The sequence below is a fragment of the Aptenodytes patagonicus genome, chromosome 3 (assembly GCF_965638725.1).
Source record: "Aptenodytes patagonicus chromosome 3, bAptPat1.pri.cur, whole genome shotgun sequence".
NCBI classification, from domain to species: domain Eukaryota; kingdom Metazoa; phylum Chordata; class Aves; order Sphenisciformes; family Spheniscidae; genus Aptenodytes; species Aptenodytes patagonicus.
Window position 1 is genome coordinate 66,076,818 of NC_134951.1, and position 21,857 is coordinate 66,098,674.

General features: G+C 44.1%; 1 protein-coding gene across 3 annotated transcripts in view; it reads right to left on the bottom strand.

The window, feature by feature from the left end:
• Nucleotides 1–21,857, bottom strand: part of SLC2A12 (solute carrier family 2 member 12) — a 43,084-nt gene that overhangs the window by 5,246 nt on the left and 15,981 nt on the right. The window contains exons 3-6 of one of the 3 annotated variants that reach the window (XM_076333649.1): nt 13,072–13,155; nt 10,563–10,685; nt 8,221–8,353; nt 2,729–5,264 (exon numbers count right to left, since the gene is read on the bottom strand). In XM_076333649.1, the coding sequence (XP_076189764.1) occupies nt 5,168–5,264; nt 8,221–8,353; nt 10,563–10,685; nt 13,072–13,155 (437 nt within the window). In that variant the 3' untranslated portion in view covers nt 2,729–5,167. Of the gene's footprint in view, nt 1–2,165; nt 5,265–8,220; nt 8,354–10,562; nt 10,686–13,071; nt 13,156–21,857 lie in introns of those variants that run through there. The other 2 variants (XM_076333650.1, XM_076333651.1) reach the window with 2 other exon arrangements.

Sequence of the window (21,857 nt, forward strand, 5' to 3'; positions counted from 1 at the left end):
AACGATCCATAAGGGAGCCGAAAAGCACACTACTAAACTGGCAGGGTAGTATTGAGAAAGAGAATAATAGCAAATACAAGATTCCTTGAAATGTGTGCTCGCCTATCCTTCTGGCTCCAAGGGAGCTTCAAACTGGTTGTGACAAACACGCTTTAAGACCTCTGATGATGAAGGGCATTTGGCAGTGTACGCTTATACTCGGGGATATCCCTCTATTTCCCATCACTGCTCTAAATCGGTAGGTCCCCGCCTCAGCCTGGAGTAAGCCTTGCTGCTCCTTATTTCTACATGCACGCGTATGCACGCACACCCCTTCCCCATCTTCATGAGTTAGTCTTTGGTTCCTTTGCCGCGTCACAATGTGGACCCTAGGCCAGACAGCATGCCTCTGCGCTAGCTCTCGCCTCCAGTGTGAGGAGCGGTGCTTTGGATTACACTTACCTGTCAATCAGTCAGCTCTTCCTCAATGGTCATGTTTTCTAGAGCACCGTTCATCTGTCCCTGGATCCTCCAGGTGGATCCCATGCAAAACTCCGCACGGTGCTCAGCTGCGGCACTAACAGCCCCATAAAAAGTTTATCTCACATTCCTTAGAGAGAAGGGTCGGTTCTATTTATACAGCCTACTAAGGGCTCCTTTTTGCAGTAGGATGGTAACTGACTCATTGCTAGCTTGTGAGTTGTCATAGCCACTAGATCTTTTCCTGCAGTTTCTAGCTCCATTTTATCATTCTCCGACTTGCAATTAGCGTTACCAGAGAAATTTGCACTTACGCTTTCAGAATTGTACCCTGCTTTTTTCAGACCCTTCTCACGGATTTGCGAAGCTCTGAATTCCAACCCAGTCTCTCCCAGTTTAGTACTGCCTGCAAATTTAATAAGCATAATCCAGTCTGTTAATGAAGATACTGAGTAATTTTAGATCCGGGACAAATTTTTTTGTGGAGTGCTTCGGAGATCCAGGGGTGTGATTTGTAAGACGTGTCCCTTTTTTCCCTTGTATTTTCATAGTCGATGAGGTCGTGACTGCCAGTTCTGTGTCATCAGATGTGCAGGCTTTGTTATGAAAGACCGGTACAATTAGGGTTACATGTATAGGGCTATATAGGGCTAGGTCTGTAGGACTACAATTAAGACTAGCTATCGTGATTTAAAAAGCCTTTGACTACAGCAGCATCACCTTGTGGAGGTATCTGAAGCTATTAGGGTAGGGCCTCTGCAGTTAAACCAGTGTTGGAACTATGCCTTCTTCAGAAAGACGGTATTTTTACTTACTTGTTGCTGCACTAAATAGGTGTGCATGGGGAAAGTTTAGAAGAGCTCGCAATGAACCCGAAACCTGTAAGGTGGGGAGACAAGTTCTGTGGTATTTTCTGAGTTAAATTTACTTCTGTAAGAACACTCACAAAATTTATTACAGCAGAGGTTTGTTTGGGAAGCTGCAATTCTGAGACAGATTTTGCAGAAGCCCCTTTCACTAAATGTGATGTAATAGAAATTGTGAGCCGGTATGGGCTTGGATTGCATGTGCAAAGGTCTGCTATCTAGAGGCAACTGTCAGAAAACGGTACCAACCAGAGCGAATGGGGATGCTATTGGAAATGCGGGTAACCCACTACCTGGGAAAGTCACAGATCAGGAAATGGATTAATTTCCTGCAATATAGTCTTACTAAAAATACATTCTAGTACTTGATTTAATCTCAGGCACTTGTTAGTGTAAGAATGATGTTGATAAACTAACAGCATATTTGGAAGACTACCCGGAGTCACCTTAATATTTCTTGTTCTGAAGCTGATTTAGTAGAACGCATGACGCTGATAACCGTCCTCCAGCCTAAACATGAAGCAGGTGGAGAGATTTCAGTAGACATCAATGCTAAAAGACTGAGGAAGGTACTAACATGCAGAAACCCAAAAAATGGAGGGTTCAGACTGTTTTTTTGACAAGATCATTTTACAAGTGTTCAGAACTGATAGTGGAATTTGTAGGTTTTATAAAAAGAAAATACCACTGTTGATCTAAGAAAAAAGCTTTACCATATTAGCAGGTCCAGCCTGCAGCCCTTTGCTGGCACTTGAGAAGTTCTTCTAGATCTTTTGCTTTTCTTCAACAAATGCTTGCCAGGCTTCCAGGCTTGACACATACTCATTAGGCAACACATGGCACCAACCATGTATCCCATATTTTATTATTCTTTCCATTTCAGTAATAGAATGTGTTGTTTTCTCTAGCAAGAAGGCATTGATATTTTTCAAAACTATTCTTTGCTTGAGCATACTATGGTTAAAAAAAACGAAATTCAGGCTGTGTATCACAATGTGAGCTGATCCCAAAAGTGCAAAAATCAGGATCCTGATTCCCCCCCAAAAAAACCCAAACCCCCACCAAATCTTGTAGGTTTTGGCCATGTTCTGGTTGTTGAATTCCTCACACCTCCAAGTGAAGTGTGGAAATTTAAGGTAAAAAATTCAACCTTCTATGCATGAAACATCTACGCTTAAAAACTTCAGCTGCCGCTTTCCCCCCACCGCCAGAGTCAATCTCTGACTTCACCTCCCCTTGTGTTTCGCATGCCCTCCTCATCCATGGCTTCTCCCCCGCTGCTCCAAATCCAGCTCTCCAGCTCTCCCCGTTTCACACTGCTGTGAAACTTTTACGTGGCTGAGCTCTAATGCATTTTGCATCCTTTTTCTGACTATTTGCAGAAGTTACAGGAGTATTCTTACCTTTGCCAATTCCTGCTGCTGCAGCGCGGAGTAAACTGTTACTGCTGAGGTCAGGGAAGCACAAGGAGACTCTTTGCTGTGGGCCTTCTCCCATGCAGGGGCAAAGGGACCTCTTCTCCTAGCCTCTTGTGGTCGATATTGGAACTGTAGACCTCAAACAAAATTCTAAGCAGGTCTTCAGTTTTTATTGGAAAATTCAAAGTAATAGAAACCAAAGTTTTCCACGTCTGGAGAAAAGGTGGAAGCACCTGAGATCCAGGGCGGAATTTTAGCTTGGGATGAGAACCTGCCGATTCCGCGTAGAGAATGAGAGCGAAAGGCTTTTGAGTTTACTGCTTCTGATGGGGCCTTTGGTCTGAGTCACCTACGTCTCAGGTGCACAGCCCCACTGTCTGTCCATGTGTCCTGAGTGTGCTTGGTCTCTCGTTGCTTATAGACTATGTCAAAAGGGCTCACATGGACCCTTATGAGAAGATTTTACTTAATCTTTGGTACGTTGTGTATGCCAAAAATTGCATCTTGCTGAGCCTTATGCATAGTATCATAAGCATCCCTGAAAGCAGCCCGGTCTCATGGCACCCATGAGGTTATTGTGAGGACTGCTGGCTCTAGGATCAGGACAGAAAAAAATAAGGCAGCCATAAGCTGACCAGCTAGCCAGTGGCCTAGCAATTCAGAGTTTCGCTCATTTTAGATGACACGGGATCTGCAGAGTTAAAAATCCTGCATTGTGATAACTATTTACCCGACCTTTGTACCAAAAGTCCAACAGGGTTTTGGTATCGGTTCAAATACCGTTCAAATTTCCTGCTTACAATGCAGGAAAGTTGTGGTACAGATTTGGCCAGTAGGTTCCCATCCAGAGGCAGCTAAATTTCCAGTGACTTCTAGCAAATCATGTCCTTGGCTTCAATAGTTTATTTTCAGGTTTTGAACACACGCTCACTGTCTGAACAGACATGCTCCTATAAATTTACGGTGTCAGTATTTAGAAGTGTGACCATGTGAGAATCTGATCAGAACTGATCTGCTCTGCTCAGACATAAAACTTTACCTAGCTCAGTAAGTTACTGTTCCTTCAGTGCAGGACACAGTCAGGTGGTTTTAATGCTATGAGACAGCAAATAAAGTGGGATCATGTGCTTAGTTCGAAGTAGTATCTGCACTCCAGCTGGCAGTGTCAGTCTTGCTTCCTCAATTAAATGCTGGAAGAAATGCCGCTGTGTGGCTGCTGAGACAGCCAGCATGCTTTTAAAGCATGCTTTTTTCTTTAAACAAAGAACCATTTATTATCTGCTAATAGGTATTTATCTACTGGTCATTCTAACAAAATCTATTAACCTTCTAAGAAAAAAAGACCTATGTTCTTTTATGGGAGCCATGTAGATAGCCCTTTGTAGAGACTTGTTCAGTACTTCAGGATACACTTGCTAAGCAATAACCAAGAATTTGACGTAATTTATGATTTGCAGTGATTACCATTTCTGAACTCCCTTCGTGCTGCCCTGTATCACACAATTCTCGCTTTCTGAATCCAAAAGTCAAAGTCTAGTGTGCCCTGTGTTGAGAAATAAAATTATTTTGGCATCAACTCTGGTACCTCCAGCTTCCAACTTTCCTGGGACTGGGAAGCCAAAGAAATCCTATCTCCTGTTCCGTAAGGCCATCCTCAATCTAGAGTAATTGATTATGCAGATGTCCCCCATTAAACAATTTGACTATGTTTTCTGAGGAGTATTTCCTAGGTCACTGAATCCTGGCCCTTCTAGGAAACTATGTAAAGTTCCTCTTCTAACCTGAGCATGCTTTGTGTTATAAATAATTAAGTTCTGATGAACAAGATCCTTTTCCAAGTCTTGTTAAGCTGAAGCCTAAATTAATTCGTAAATAGTTCATACCCAGTTGTTCTGCACTAACATCATCCTTTACGCTCCATAATTGTCCATTTTCGCTCCATAGTGTTGTCTTCCCTAATGTACTAACAGAGAGTTGTTAACCCTTTTCAGCCCCTTTTTTGCTAGGCTAAACAGACCTGTCTTTGGTGGGCTCCTCCCGTGAGACTCCTCCTTCTCCTTGGCACCCCAGTCATTCTTTGCACCTCTTCCAGGCTGAACTCTTGTTGAATATGGATACCTAGAATTGCGCACAGTATTCGAATTTCTATTCACCTCCTGTATGTAAGAGGTGAGTAGTCTTGGGGGAGGTGAGGGATGGTGGTTTGAAACAGACGGAGCCTAGATTTCCAGTAAGTTACAAACTACAACAATCTTTAACGTTGGCTGTAAACTGCCACTGAAAGAAGCTCTACTAAGAAATGAAAGAGAGAATATCTTGCGTATAATAAAGATACCATGTGTCCCATCAGAGAGTGAGCATTGCTGAACTTTTTTTTTTTTTTTAATCAGTCTTTTGGTGAAGGCTGCTTTGATTGACCCGGGTCTAGTAGAGCTGCTCTTTCTCTCTCTTGGCGAGTTCCACCGGCACCAGTTTCTCTCTGCGCTGGCTCACCCAGCACAAGGGGGTCTTCACATATTTCCTGGAGAAGCAAAAAAAAAACACCAAACCCACAAAGGTTTGCCATTGAATGCAGCTGGCAGAGCGCTCTCCCCGCTACACACGCCTGCCACGAAGGGCACGGGTGTCCGGCAGGACAGCCGTGCAGGCTGTCCGCACCTCGGCGGACCACCAGAACCCCGGGGACGCTCCGGCGGCCCGCGGCGCTCCCTCGCCTGCCCGCGCGGGGGCGGCCCCGCCGCACGCTCCTCCCGGGGCGGCCGCCGCCGGCTCCCCGCCGCCGGCGCCGGCTCCGGCTCCGGCTCCGGCTCCGGCTCCGGCTCCGGCTCCGGCTCCGGCTCCCGCGTGGATTTACGTCTGTCTTTAAAGAGGAGGGAGGAGAGGGCGCGCGGGGAGGGGCAGCGCAGGCTGGACCAGAAACGCCAACTTCTCAGTCCGTGAAGCAGCGATCGCTGCGAGGGAGAGCCCGGGGGCTCCGGCAGCACAACTAGCTCCGGGCTTTCTGCACTGGGATAATTGCTCTTTCCTAGCCCATAAACGAACTCCTTCAAGCCTGGCTGAGTTGCAGCGTACCCTTTAGAAAAAATATTCTCTGGTAATCTAAAAAACCCAAATACAGGATGACCCATCGCACTAGGCTGTTCACACGTTAATTATAGAATCATAGACTGGTTTGGGTTGGAAGGGACCTTAAAGATCATCTAGTTCCAACCCCCCTGCCATGGGCAGGGACACCTTCCACTAAACCAGGTTGCTCAAAGCCCCATCCAGCCTGGCCTTGAACACTTCCAGGGATGGGGCATCCACAGCTTCTCTGGGCAACCCGTTCCAGTGCCTCACCACCACCATAGTGAAGAATTTCTTCCTTTTATCTAATCTCAATCTACCCTCTTTCAGTTTAAAGCCATTAACCCTTGTCCTATCACTACAAGCCCTTGTAAAAAGTCCCTCTCCAGCTTTCTTGTAGGCCCCCTTCAGGTACTGGAAGGCTGCTATAAGGTATCCTCAGAGCCTTCTCTTCTCCAGGCTCAAAAACCCCAACTCTCTCAGCCTTTCTTCATAGGAGAGGTGCTCCAGCCCTCTGATGATCTTCGTGGCCCTCCTCTGGACTCGCTCCAACAGGGCCATGTCCTTCTTATGATGGGGGCCCCAGAGCTGAATGCAGTACTCCAGGTGGGGTCTCACGAGAGTGGAATAGAGGGGGAGAATCACCTCCCTTGACCTGCTGGCCACGCTTCTTTTGATGCGGCCCAGGATACAGTTGGCTCCCTGGGCTGCAAGCACACATTGCCGGGTCATGGTGAGCTTCTCATCAACCAACACTCCCAAATCCTTCTCCTCAGGGCTGCTCTCAATCCATTCTCCGCCCAGCCTGTATTTGTGCTTGGGATTGTCCCGACCCATGTGCAGGACCTTGCACTTGGCCTTGTTGAACTTCATGAGGTTTGCATGGGCCCACCTCTCAAGCCTGTCAAGGTCCCTCTGGATGGCATCCCTTCCCTCCCGTGTTGACCGCACCACACAGCTTGGTGTCATCAGCAAACTTGCTGAGGGTGAGCTCGATCCCACTGTCCATGTCACCGACAAGGATGTTAAACAGCGCCGGTCCCCATACCGACTCCTGAGGAACACAACTCATCACTGGTCTCCACTTGGACATTGAGCCATTGACTGCAACTCTTTGAGTGCGACCATCCAGCCAATTCCTTACCCACCGAGTGGTCGATCCATCAATCCATGTCTCTCCAATTTAGCGACAAGTGTGTCATGCGGGACTGTCAAATGCTTTGCACAAGTCCAGGCAGCAACCTGCTGGCAGGCTGTCAGCAGAAAGAGAGTGAAGGAGTCTGCATTGCCCCATAAAGCCTGGGTGTGCGGATGAACTGGGGGATGCTGCCTTGCCTGTAGCAGCATGCCACCAGCTGCGGTGAGGCCTGACTCTCACCCCAAGCCATCAGCCCTGCAAAAATTTCGTCCACTAAATTTTTTCCCTATAATTTCTTTATCCTTTCATTCATTATGCTGATAACTTCTGAGATGAGTCCAAAAAAGCAAGTAGCTGCTGTAGAGCAGCTCTTTGAACAGATCAGGAGAGTGCTGCATTTTAAAAACCAGGGCTGCTTAGTTTTTTCTGTAATTTTTTATGGCCAAAAACAACTTAAAAGAATGGGGGCAGTAGCAAATTGATAGTAAAAATTGCCAGTTAATTTACGGTCAATGACACCTGCATTTGGAGATTGTAAGTAAACAGCATGTGTATCAGCAGACCATTTAATTCTGTTCTCCAAACTGATGTGCTACTTTTGTTGAATGTCTGTAATTCCAAGGGCCACTCTACTTCTGAGGGATGAGAAAAGGCAGGTAGAGTCAAAAGACACAAAACCAGTCAGAATGGGTCATATTAAAGGAGCAGGCACATGGCATTCACGTCACCAACACCCTCCCTCTCACTGCTCTTCTACCCTTTTCATGTGGTGAGATGGGGACACAAAACTCATGCTGGCAGAACCTTTTTTGGATATGAGCTCATAGAGTCTACAGAGCCACAGGACACAGTAAATGCACAAAAAAATGCCCATCTAGAAGAGCTAGCAAAACTCACATGGAGCCTTGAAGTATTTGAGATAGGGCCTCTCTCCTTCCCTTTTTATGCATGCAAGCCAAGACACACAGCCCTAAATGTGAGAACACAGTTGCCCTCCTTTCCAGGAACGCCAGTCAGCAAAGTGCTGGGGAGCCAGGTCTGGCTGCAGGCACTCCTCACAGGGGTGCAGGAAACCACCATCCCTCCAGGGCCGGTCCTTCAGCACCAACAAAATGTTTGCTTGGCCACTGAGATCAACATGTACAAGTTCAAGCCTTGAGAGAATCTGATTTTTCCAGAAAAAAACAATGCAGTTTCCTTTTTTTAGCATGCGGCATTGAAAGGCTTTGTCCCTCTGGCACCTGGGGGATGCGGTCATATGCTCGGTACTTACTGTTTAGCTAGTTCCATGGATATTTGCTCCAAAGAGCATCCTTTCGTCTCTGGTATAAACACAATAACAAAAGCCAGGGATGCTAGGCTCATTATTGTGTAAATGAAGCATACCCAGGACAAGCCAATGAGCTCTACAAAAGAAGAAAACATGTTTTTTTTAATTTTCAAATATTATAACTTTTTTTCCGTTGCTGTATTTTTATAGGATACAGTCCCTAATGCACAGGAGAAGTTAGAAAGAAGCTGGGCTGTTATTCTTGGCTCACTTATTTGTGCCTGGCCACAATTTGAAAAAGAAGAGTGGTTTTGCTTTTTCTAATACTCCTTATGAAAGAAAATAGATGAGCCCGTATTGACCCATTTAGCGTGAACCTATTGATTTATTTTGCTTGTGGTCACTCTGGATGAAAACAGCGAGTAGCTGTTGTTACTGGTTTGTGCAAAGGCACTGGGGGTCACAAGCGCCTCGAATTTCCACCCATGTCTGGTTTTGTTGCACATTCTTTCATGGAGCAAAACCAAGCATTTTTCACACTGTTGCAGTTGTCTCCAGCTAATCCTCCCTGCCTGTCAGTTCCCAGCATTTCCACTGCGTCATGGGCCCTGCGCCAGAAAGGGATCCAAGAGTGAACTCCTAATGGGGCCAGCCAAGAACTAGTGCTTTTCTGAGCCTACAGTCCAGGGGCAGGTAGGTCCTCAGGCTAAGGGATGCACTGTGCAGCCCCTGGAAAGTAAAGTATATACAAACCCAACAGGCTGCTGCAGCCCCCTTAGCCCTTTTCCCTGCTAAAACTAAGGCAGACAGTTGACACGTTTGTCAGTTGTGTTGTGAGCTAAAAATTGCAGCTGAAGCTGCTAATCCAGCTGCTGTCTTCTGCATTAGGTACCTAAGTGCAGGTGCCGCTGGCCACTGTGACCTCCACATGTATTCATTTGAAGACAGAATTTCCCATTCTGCCTTTCTGCCGTAGACTAGGAACGCATATTTGCTTGTAGTCACACTTTGATAAATCCAGATTAGACCCACCTAAGCCAATAGAGTTATTGTGGCTTTGCATTCATTGAAACTGAGACCAGAATAACGGCTAGGTGTGCATTAACAAGTAATGCTGCACAAAAGGAGGGGGTCTTCAGGTGAAACAGTTGATGCTGAGGACCAGAGGTCTGCGCTACCTGTTTTCAGTGACATTTCCTTAGGAATAGCTCTAGTCTGATCCAAGGACTGAGCAGGGGTTGGCAGCTGGAGTGCATTCACTGTGCATTGTCTGGTTTGGTTTTGTCCAAAAGCTTGTGCAGTTCAGGACTGCCCTGTGATGCAAACCAAAGTGCAGTGAGCGGAGGCAACTGGATGATTTGCTTCCGAAGAGGACCCTTGATCTCACTAAAGTGCTACTGTGGACACAATGAGTTTGGCCTGGTATACTTTTCCTAGTTTTAATCAAGATAGTACTCAGGGTTTTTTCTCTCTCTCTCTCTTTTTTTTTTTTTAGAAAACACCAATGTGAAACCCATTTTAGTCACAGATCACACTTGTTTTCAAATCCGTCTCAAAATGCATCTAACAGGATGAAAACCACCTCAACTTTTTGTGGGTTGATTGCCTGCCTCCGGTGGAGACTAATGTAGTGTTAAAGGAAACCTGGAATTTCTGTTCCCTTATGTATTTTGATTTTCAGCACATATTTTCCTCAGAATAAGACTGAAAACTAAAATTTGCAAAACTTCTTATGAAATAAAATTAGAAAAAAATATTTGCCAATCAATGAATTTCAACACCAGCATTTAACCTTTTCCCTTGTTTATCATCACATTATAAGTTACTATATGGTAGTCTACTTTCTCGCATTAAAACATGAAACATTTTTACCTTACAAAGACACCTTTTTCTAAAGGAAATTTTCTCGAAGCCAGGACATTCCTGTGAAAAGGAATGATTTCAATGGGATTGTCTTTAAAAATGTTTGACCAGAAAAGCTGTGGTCTGATCTAGAGCAGAACTTCCTTTGACTTCAGAAGATGCAGGACTAAATCCTAAATATTATGGATTTTCAACCTACTAAGGCAATGGCGTTTTTAAGAGCTGGGGTTCACAGCCTATGGAGTTGATGTGCAAGGTGCTCTGATAGCCAGCACCGTGAGGCTGTAATTTCTAGCACAAACTAGCACTAGAAAGATGTGGTGGAAATGGTGAAGTTACACTAACAAAAAGCACCTAAACAGAGATCTGAATTTGGCTCCTGGGGCATCACAGCTGCAATTTTAGCAATGTTGTTTGTATAGGAAAGATTAATTTTGCCCACTAGGAGAATATCAATTTGGAAGGACACAGAGAAATCTTACCAGTTACAGTCAAAAATGTCAAGGAGATGAGGAGATTTATACCCCAGTTCATGCTAGATGTCAAAGCCATGGCCCGTCCTCTGATCCCACCAGGGAAAATTTCGCTCAGGACCAGCCAGGACACTGAAATAGAAGTAAAAAAAAAAGATGTTGTCTTCGAAAGGACGGCTTTCCTTGCTGTAAATTTAGGTAGTCCATGAATTCAGGTGAGGCCACCTGAAATAAGAAGGTGATTTTCAGGGACGTTAGGTTTGTGTGGGCCCAAGCCCGGGCGGACCACCCATGGTCTGCAAGCAGCGTGCCCAGCAGTCAGCGTCACCCCAGGGCATCACCCCTGCCCGGCGCCCGGCGAGCGAGCAGCGGGTGGCACCGAGGGGCAGCGCCAGCGCACACACGGAACCGGGGAAGTGAGCTCTGACTGCACATCTGTGTATGAAAGGGAGCTCTGACTAAATAACTCTCAAGTGATGTAACGCTAATGGAACTGGGGCAGCAAACCAAAGCAATCTTCAGCCTCGGAGCGGCACTGTGTGTTTATGCCACCTTATAAATCAACCTGCCACACTGAAGCAGGTTTGCTATTCCAGCTCTCCGCTCCATATAAATGAGATTGCTGAGGTATAAATGAAGAGAGAGAGCTTGATTTTTGGCTCCTTCATATCACACCACACCACACCACAGGTGATCCAAATGCTGGTGTTGCTAGCCCACAAAACCAAATTCAGACATGAAGAGCTGGCTGTGTAACTACCTTGATAGCAAGAGGAAAAAAAAAAAAGAAAAAAAAGACATCACATTTCTGCACCATTCCTGGTTATTAGAAAACAAAAAAACCCAAAAAAAACCCTCCACCTTCCTTTTGTTCATAAGCAGGATGCATTATCAAGAGGTTGCTGCATGGAGAGCTTGTGGGTTAGCAAACGACCAGCACAAGATCAGAGAGGTACACGTGGATGAACTGTGTCTTCAGACCCTTGGACATGGCAATTATAAATTGCTCCTCTGTGATGTTGCTTCTGCAAAATGACAGATGGGAGTTTCCTCAGGACACTTGCACTGGGCAGTCTTGAAGTTACATTTAAAAAATAGGCTCCTGTACATGCGAGTGTGTGTCACGCTGCAATATCCCTTCGGATGCTTGTCGAATTCCTGTGTGACAGTACTGGTAAAGGTAGAAAAGAAAAAAGTGCTGTGGAAGGAGACTAGAAAGGACCAACTGAAAGGGGAAAAAAAACCCCTGAGCCTTGAGTCAACAGAGCAGATTCGAGCAAACTCTAGATTTCTTTGTACCACAGATTTGAATTCAATAATGTTTTCTGGAGCTGGCCCAGATTTTTTTTTTTTTTTTTTTTTTTAAGGAAAAATATAAAGAGCTTCACTCCCACAGTGGGAGTGACCTGGCAGAGTGGTGATTTTATTCCGGAGAATCAAGACCACACTGCGTAATGGCCTAACACTGTTATGCATCGTCAAGTGGCATTCAGTCATAACACAGCCGCCGCGTCTAACAGCAGCCGTAGAGAGCCTTTTTTTCTTTTTTTTTCTGACTTGGATCACAGCAAAGATTAATACACTCGCTGCTGACAAGACAAACGTTGCTCTAAAGAAATGCCCTGGGCATGTTCTGTGGGGTGTCTACACATGAGCGGGGAGCAAAGGAGAGAACTGGCTTCTCAAGCAGGTGTTTTTCCCTGTCAGGCCAGCTAGCCCTGCGCCTGAGCAAAACCAGGCCCTGGCAATGCATGGGGATCTCATGATTGTATTTTGCCCCTCCTCAGCATCAGGGCTGTTGAAACCAGTATCGTTAGTCACAGCCAATACAACGTGTCACGACAGGGAGTGCTAGCTGAAATGCAAGGCAGCAAGTAAGCGAGACGCAAAGGAGCCCTTCTGAGCAGTGCGTGCACAGCCCATGGAGTTCGTCTCCATAGGATGGCCTGGCAGCCAGCAGCCAAGCTCGGCTCGAAAAATGGTTATATGCCAAGCCTGGCAAAGGAGATATTCATAGTCACGTTAGACAGGATTGAAATAAAGTTTGAAAGAATTCAAACCCACTTTCTGCTGGGCATAAACCAACCTCCAGGAATAAACTTTTTCTGTGGGTACTTTGGTCTGTATTTGCTTCTTCTAGAATCTTTTTGCATTCAAGCAACTCACAGTGGCTGCTCAGAGAGGCACCGAGCGAGGAGGATCAAGTCCCATGCACTGACACGGCAGCCCCGCCAGGCTGGGCGAGCCCTGAGCTAGTTGAGCTTCAGCAGCGTTACGGGCACTGGGGGACGGCTCATGCCACAGCTGAAATGTGTGGCCCTGCGGCAGCTCCAATACCATGCATTTTTCCAAGGACAGATTGGCCCTTTCAGGCTAACTACAATTTGTCTAGAGGTTTGAAACAGGTTGTTTTCCTGTTAAGAAACCAAAATACTTGAGGATCTGCATCAGCCGCGATAGTGGTTAGCTGCTCTTATTTCAACCAGTTATTTAGTTCAGACAGATCCCACCGACACACCAGATCTGTTCTTCATGTCTGCTAACTTCCTCTGGCATGGCCCTGACCTCTGCTTAGCTGGCGAGGAGTCGATAGGCTTATTCCCTGCGGAGAAAGAGCAGTTGTAGAAATCTGACACTTATTACAGTCTGTTTATCCCTTTCCCCAAGCTGAGGCAGCGATAACTATCGATTCTTTGCTTTTAGCACCTCTCGGTGATTGTTTTTACTATTTGTACCTTTGCCAAAAAGCAGCAGCTGCTGTAGGTACGGCAGGGATGTGGCTTTCTCTTGGGGAGCCAGTAACCAGGTTTGGGCTCCCATTCACAATGACTGCTCCTACCTTGTGCGCTGTGTGCAGGCAGCGCTGCAGAAATTTAATCTACAAGTCACTGCAAAATCAGCTGTGTGCTCTGCCTTCACCAGCCTAAGCAGTGGCATTTTACAGGGGAAATCAGCCTATCCTTGAAAAGAGGATCCAAATAACCCCACCACCACCTCTCCATCTGCTGCATAATCTAACATTATTTTAAAAGGATGCTGTGATAGTAACCACATCGCACACACTCAATAGTTTTTAGTGTCTGCTCTGGCCACCCTTGGTTGGTGTTCGTGGAACAGATGGGAAAAGAGCTGGTGCTCTCCAGGTCAGATGTGGGTGAGAGATGAGGTTAAGGGCTCAGCATGAGTCTCTGTGCTAGATTCAACAACTGCGGGATTTGTTTATGCAGTGGCTGCAGGTAATAACTCACCTTTGCTGACCTGCAGGGCGTTGTATGTTGACAGCAGTTAAGAAAAATTGTACAGTTGAACGGTCTTTTACTATGGTACAATCTAGAGAAAAGAACACCCACTGCAAATGCAGAAGAAAATATTGCATTGGATCAGAAAGCTTAACTGTTTCATTAAATATCACAGAAACTCGATCCTGACATTCCTTGCCCAAGTAGGAAGAGCAGAGGATTCAGGTATATAAACGACCCCTTGACCAAATGGTGACATTCACCTCTGAACAAAGTCACAGGGGCTGTAAATGCAGAAAACAGAATAATAATGGAAGATTTCAGCTGCTCCCATTAAGGCTGAATAAACTGCATAATGGAGCACAGTGCTGGGACTACATTTTAGATACCATAGATGACGGTTTCTTTTAGCACTTGCCTGATACTTAATGAGAGAAAAAAAAGCAAATCTTGCTTCAGTGCTGAGCAGGGGTAGTTCAAGATGTAACTGTCACAAAGATGCTCTGTTATATTGGTTATAACATCTCAAATTCAATATTCTTGTAGAAATGGAAGAGCCAAGAGCCTACCACATTTTGTTGCAAAAGGAGAACAATATTACAATAAGCCTGCTTTCTATAAAGAAATTAAAAGGACAATCAGGGTAAATGCTTCAGTGTGTTATGGAGAATGTTTAAATTACCTGATTAGAGGTTTAAAATACACATACAACCAAATAAAAGAAAAAGAAATAGCTCAGCACAGATAAACAACTGAATGAAGAAAGCTGTTAGAAATAGAAATATGCTTTCCGTAAAGGTGTATACTGTGTCCAAACAAAGAAAAGACAGTATAACTGCTGAAAAGTTACTTGCAATACCATCATCAGGCAGCCAAGTATTTTGAGAGTCTGCTGGCTGAGAGGATGAGAGGCCAGGGACGGAGGAGGTGACACATGCCAGCATTGAAGAAAATGTTCTGTGGGGATGCAGGAAGGGGTCACCCTGGTAGATTTCTGTACCGAGCTGCTGGCTGGAGCTAGGATAAAGCTAAGTAATCTCAACTGGAAGAAGGAAAGGAGGGTATGTACAGTGTCTTGAGGAAGAGTTGTCTAGTTTTTGCTAAGGAAAGCCATGTCTCTTTGAAAGAGTTAAGGAACATGGGGATCGAAAAGAATAAGCCGCTGTGCTTTTCAGTTTCAAAGAGCTTTGGTGAAGTGTCATGGGATAGAAGAGAAGATATTAATACAAATCAATAACTGTTTACAGTAGGAAACAAAGGACAAGTCCAGTTTTCACAGTGGAAGGAGATTACTAGATCTGCTCAGTATATTTCCAGATCTCTCAGGAAAGGGAGGTGAATGCATGTGCAAAAATTACTGATGGTACAAATTATTTGGGGTAATAAAAATGAAGAAGGATTATAAAGAATTGTAAAAGGTTCTCAAAGTATTGAGTACTTTGAAAAAATGATCCATAAAATTCCTTATCAACACATGCAAAGTAACACGTAGGGAGAAAACCAGCCACCAGTACCCACACCAGCGTGCCAGCGCTGCTCAGGGCAGAAGTGCTGGAGCCTCTGTGGGCAGTTCAGGGACAGCATCAGCAGAGGTCGTGGATGTAAACAGAGGCTTGGCAATTATTAGGAAGGGAACGCTGAATGTGCCACTGAGCATGCCTGTTGTGCCTCTGTATTTGTCACGTTGCATGTAAATTTGGTTAACTCAGAACTAGATGAGCCATGGAGAAAGGTGTATAATGGGCTCTGCAAAGAGCAATTAAACAGACGAGGACTCTTCAGTTTAGATAATGTACAGTGGAGGGAAACAGAGTTGAAGTGGAGATGAACAGAAGAGCGGTTTTCATTACATTTTTAAAGACACAAACCAAGATAATCCAAGCAAAGTTACCAGGGACAGCAGTGAGGCGAGGCGGGAGGATGTGCTTTTTCAGACAATGCGCATTTCAACTATGAAACTCACTTTCACAAGATGCTTCAGATGTGAAAAATATTAGGGGGTTAAAATGCTTAAATACTGGGTGTTAAAACATTATTTCTCTGTATGTGTGGAAAAAGATCCATCAAGAACTGTTGGTCACAATAGTAAAAATAAATCCCCAACATTTTTCTTGAAGTTCCCTAAACTACAGAGAGGCAGAAGGACACGCTGTGCATGCTGCATGGGCCTTTTCTTACGTATTTTCCCTCAGCATCTGCTACTGGCTATTGTTGGAGGCAGGGTAACTGATTGATTGAGTGGCCCTTTTGTTTGAGCCAACATGGCCAACTTAATGAGCTTTATATTTGGGCCATAAGCAAAGACATGTCTCAAACCCTTGTGTGATTTCTTCCTTACTTCCTTACTTCCCAGCTATGCAGTAAATAAAAAATTATTTATAAAAATTAACAGACTTACATCAGAGAGTGGAAAAATCTGAGACTATCTGAGAAATACTGTGAGCTTGAGGGTACTCAACATTCAAGTGAGGTACATGAATGAAAAATGTCCTTGTTTTGACCTTATTCCTGCCAGGAGGCAGAAGCAAATTGGAAGCTGCTCAGCAGCTCTCATTAATGAAATATTAGATTCCCTTGGTATTCATTTGCTGCTTAGCATTTTTTCCTTTCCTATACCTGTACTGTGTGAGATCAAGTTCTTTATGGTGAGATTTAAAAAGCGGCCGTTGCAATACTTGAAAGAATTCAAGTTTCTGAGGTATAAACTCTGGAAAGAGATTAAGTGGACTTACAGCTTGGGAGGGAAGTAGGCAGAAGTATGTAAGACTTTGAAAGGGAGAACTGGGTTGTTAGCAACGCGAGGTCCAAGGGAAGATAAGGAAGGGATTATCCCACCAGTAGTGCAGGCAGACCATCTAAGAATGTGTAACAAATGATCAATGTTGGGAAGGATGCAAGCAAAGACCAGATTTTTTTCCAGGCTTATGAAACCCTACAGGTTTTTCATTTACTTGGTTTCTGGCTCTGCTAGGTATTAACACAAATAGCCAGATGGCCAACTACTTCTCACAAAAGGCCAGCTTCAGCGCTGGTTTGCCTTGATTTCAAAGGGCACGTTGCAGGGGATGGCACAAGCCTTTGCGGCATGCATGGTGATGAGGTGTGTACCCATGAGGGCACGCAGCACTGGGGCAGAGCTGGGATTTGGGGGAGGGGGGACCTGCTGCTGTAACACACCAGCACTGTCCCGGCACTGCTCCCAGCACCCACGCAATGCAACCCCTGCAAAGGCTTTCGCAGCAGGAGAAGTGAAGGAGATTTGGGAAGCTAGCAGAAGTGAGGGATGCTTAGACTGGAAAGAAGAGAAGGTGAGACTTTATTACTACTGGTTGTAAGATACCTGATACCATTGATGATCCAAAAGGAGCTGATGTGGTGTGGCAAACATTAAATTATTTTTCTTTTCTTCTGGTACACTACCTTTCTGTTTCTAATGGTTAATCCTTTAGGCTGACTCCTTGAAGTAACATATGTTAGGACAAGTGGGATTTAATCTTTTTATGTCTGAGGCTGTATCAGAGTACATTGTTGTCTGGTGTTTGTACTATTTGCATCATTATCTAATAGGCTGAACACTCACATCTGCTTTTTTAAGGAACCTTGCAGTGAACCATGGAAATCACCCTTCACTCACGCCTCCTCCAGTTTACGTTAGAGCAGCAGGAGGGTTTTGGGGGAAGAGACTGTGAGACCAACGCATTACTTACTTCCCCTGTTTTCTGGGCCACTTGAAAAGGACCGCAGTGAGATGTACTTCACCTCTGATTTTCCCCAGCCATCCTTCCTGCCCTAACCTTCTCACCACTGTGAGGCTGCATTTTAACACTTTTTTTTTTACTATTGGAATTTTCATCTGCATGAACTTGAAAAAAATGTAATGCCTGGTGTGGGTTTTCCTGTTTCATGCAGCTGTTCAATAAATTCTTACATCTGTTTTCAGTGATCTTCAATTACTGTCCATTTTCAGCTTGAAAGAATAGTTACAAAGGAGAAGAACTTTCTTATAGACAGTGATTCCCATCTGAAGGATTACTGGGCAAGAAGTGATAGATGTATAAGGGTCTAGGAATGGTAGAATTGTCTTAGTTAATGTCATTTGTGGCCCATCTTGCCCAATAACAGTACTCAGCAGCAAATATATCAGTAGGATGCATCACAGCTTTACGGTAGGCAGGTATGTAATAATCTGTACCTCTTTTCAGGTCCCCTAATAGAAGTTGATTTGAACTGATGTATGAAATGACAATTCTGTTTGCAACTGGATTTCACAGCCACTGTCTCCCTCTCTCATCCTTTGTTATGTAGACAATCAAACTGTCCCATCAAGACAGAACAACTTGCAGGGCAAGCAGAAAGGAAAAAAGAGAGAGAGAAAGAAAAAATTAAAACAAGCTTTCAAGGGAGAATGTACTTATTATAATAAATCACATACTGCCGTCTAAAAAAAGGTCTTTTAATTAAAATCTGAAATGTGTATTCCTGTTTGTAGGTATTTATTTGTTCAGAATATTGAATCCAGGATAATCCTCTGAGGCATTTGCATAGGAATGACTCCAGAAGCCAGAGGCTCTAATTCACGAGGAAGTTGTGCATGAATTAGTTCAGATTATCACACATTTCACTTCTAAAAAGTATGGAGAGGACAAATCACCCAGCTGGGTGGGGTAAGTGAACCTGTTTTTCCAGTATCCAAGGGCTAATGTTGGTCCTTGAGGGGGTGCACAACAGAAAAGAGCTGTTGGGACACAGCAATTGGGGGCAATTTAAGCCTTTGCTCTTGCAAAATAGAGATTTGTGCGTATGCTTTACAAAACTCCTAGTGGAAAGGATAAGCAACCTTTTACAGCAGTGACTTACTTAGTGAAAGGCCTGCAGTGATCCATTTTTTTAAGTCCCTCACTGGTCACTGTCGCTCATGCGTTGCTTTGGTTGCTGCTGGAGGGAAGCAGCCAGGAGGAAGGTGTGAAGGCTCTGGGTCTGCCCGCCACAAAGTGTCTTTTAGTTCTCCTTCTTTCATAAGAGTTTTCTGCACTTAGGGTTGATTTTCAAAGGCAACAGAAGCTGGGTGCCCTCCTGTGTCCCCTTTCCCTTTGAGAAAATCTTCCTGGCTTTCCTCCCAGAGCTCACTGTGACACAGAAACTCAGATGCCACGGGGAGAAACAGTCTCCCGACTTCATGCACTGACTTACCATTGGGCCATGCTCTCTGCACTTTGGCTGCCAGTCTACACCTTCCTCAGCAGTGCCAGTAAGTTACGTGATTGCACATGTTTACCTTTCTGGCATAATTGTTTTCTCATACTTTATAATGCATGTTTTAGTTTGATGATCTTTACGAGTGAAATAAAATAGTCTTTGCACTTGAAGTCCTACTGACAGTTCTAGTTTTTGCACAAAGCTGGCCCAAGATCAGCTTCCCTCTGAAAAATTCCTCCTAGCCCTCTCTCCCAAAGGAAATGGGATTTTATGAAGCTTGACATATGCCCTATAATCTTTTTCACAGATTTCAGTGTCACAATGATCTTCTCTCCCAGCACATGGTCAAGGAAATGAATGTAAACTCTTTCAATGTCTTTGATATGATTATCAAAGGCCACTATTATTTACTGAATGCTTAAATGCAACACTTGACCTACAAAGTAAGAAGGGCAAATTTGGCTAATGATAGGCAGCCTTGATTATCATATGAAAGCTTGTAGGAGATGGTATGCTAGACTCACTTGACAGTGCACCACTTTACAGAAGATAATGTCCCTGTGGAACAAAAGAGGATTGTTAGGCCCAATTACTAGTTAGAATCGCAGCAATATTTCATTCTCTGGATTTTTTTATAAAGTGGGTCTGGAGGTAAAATGCTTCATTTTGGCCAGCGGCTACTAACTAACCTGGGTCAAACTTTGAAACTGTGCCTGATTTTAAGCACAGGAGCTATTCTTCTTAAGCAGTGCCTTTGTGTCAATAGATTTATTAACATACAACTATTAGTAGAAATATATTTATATAACACAGAGCACCAAGATCAGCATGTTGACTCAAATCGCTGTTTAGTCGCTGAAAACTACCTTTTCTAGGTGGCTCTTGGAGGGCCAAATTTTGTGCTCAGCAACAGCAGATTGAACCACGGTCATTGCAGAGACACAGGAATATTGTCTGGGGCATGGTGTTGTCACTCCCTCTTTTCACAGCACCAAGGGCTCTGTCTTTCAGATCTGCCAAGACTTTCCCTCGTTCACATACTTAAAAGTAAAGGTATGAAAAGGAACACAGTTGTCAGTGAAAACGACATCCCAGATTTCAGGTGTGCACCTCAGTATATAGTTTAAGTTCAGTCTCGGGCTTGAACAAGGCTGTTCTCTTTGCAAAATGGGGTCCTAAAATAATTAAGGAGAAGCTCCCACTGACATTGCTATGTCTCATTACTGCAAAAGCATTTTTTTCCTTATTGTGACCTTTTTCACACCTAAAAAAGCCTCCCAAACTTGTAGATTCTATCAAGTTAGATAAGATTAACCTGTTTGGCTGGTATTTTAGAGAACACCTCCTGCAATTTCAAATCCTGTAATTCAGCATCCGACTATGCAAAAATATCTTAAATTGGCTTGCACTTCACTACTACCAATCAGCCTGTGAAAAGGCAAACCGATTCCTGGGTTAGCTGACATGTTAACAAGGGGCTTCAGATAAACCTTGTCTGGGGCAAGGAAACAGGGAGAAGCAGGCAATTCACAATCCGTGCTTTATTTTTCATTTTGGCATGCCTCGTCTTTCTGCTGCAGCTTGGTAGTACAGACACAGTGTGAAATAAAGGCCACGTGAGGCACCATTTGAATAGCACAGGAATAATGAACTAGATAAATACTAGGAGTGTCATATTCAAACCACATGGATGCATGCACTAAAAGATGATTCAGTACAAATGAACAGTACCAGGAATCTTGTCACAAAATAAAGAATCCAAGATCATTTTTTAATTAACTAAAATAGGACTTTCTGTACTGATCCTCGGTAAAACATGCACATTTCCAAGGTTTATTATCCTGGTTCAGATCCAACAAAGCATTTACGCACTTGCTTATTTTTGAGCACTTAATTTAATCCCCACCACTATCTCCTTTTCCAGAGCAAACCACAAAACAACATAAAATTGATGCTGCTCATTTCTGTGAAATTTAAGGCCAGGCCACAGCTGCTCTGCAAAACGCAGAAGCTCAAAAATAAAACATTGCAAACAAATGTCCTGCAAGGCAATGGTGAGCGTGAATGCCTGTTAACGTCAAATTCATGTGCACTATAAATTAATACAATAATCACATGCTTTGTAAAAGCCTGAAATATTGCTCTAACGTCAAAGATATTGATGTGAATTCTAGACACCCCTATCTTTTACCAGTGTTTTCCAAGCTAGTGCAAGGCCATACAACTTACAGTATTTCAAAACACAGGAACAACCAACAACATGGAGGGTCAGAATTTCCACACTGACAGTTCTCTTTCCCACAAGATTTTCCAGTTTATGGTAGAGCATTTGGTGTCCAAGATTAAGTCCAAGAGCATTTTGGGGCAGAGTAAAAGCAGTCCTATGCAATCTGGATCATAAGGGTGGCAAGAGACACAACCTCTGTGATCGAGCCCCTGGACTGTTCAGTGTCATGTGAAACCAGCTGTTCTGGGTTTTGTGGCAGATGCATTTAATGACTGAGGTAAAAGACACAGAAAAGGTTCTGCATTTAACCATGCTAATGAATCATACTTTAACTCAGGTAGCAGTTAATCTAAGAATCACAGGAACAAAGTCAAGGGGACTAAATTTGTCTCCAGTGTAATTCTCTGGGCTTTAGGGGAATGTTCCAGCTCTGGGTTTTGGCTTGCTTAATCCAATAAAATACATAAAGAAAGACTGCCACAGACCACATAAGATTGCATAAGAAGGACAGTGATGGATTGAAAGAGGGAATTATTTCCTTCCTCATCTCCGTGGATTTCACTTTTCTTGTGAACCCTTGAGCTTTCTTCCATCCTCCTTGATCCTTCTTGCCTGATCCTCCTTCCATCTTCCCCACTGTCC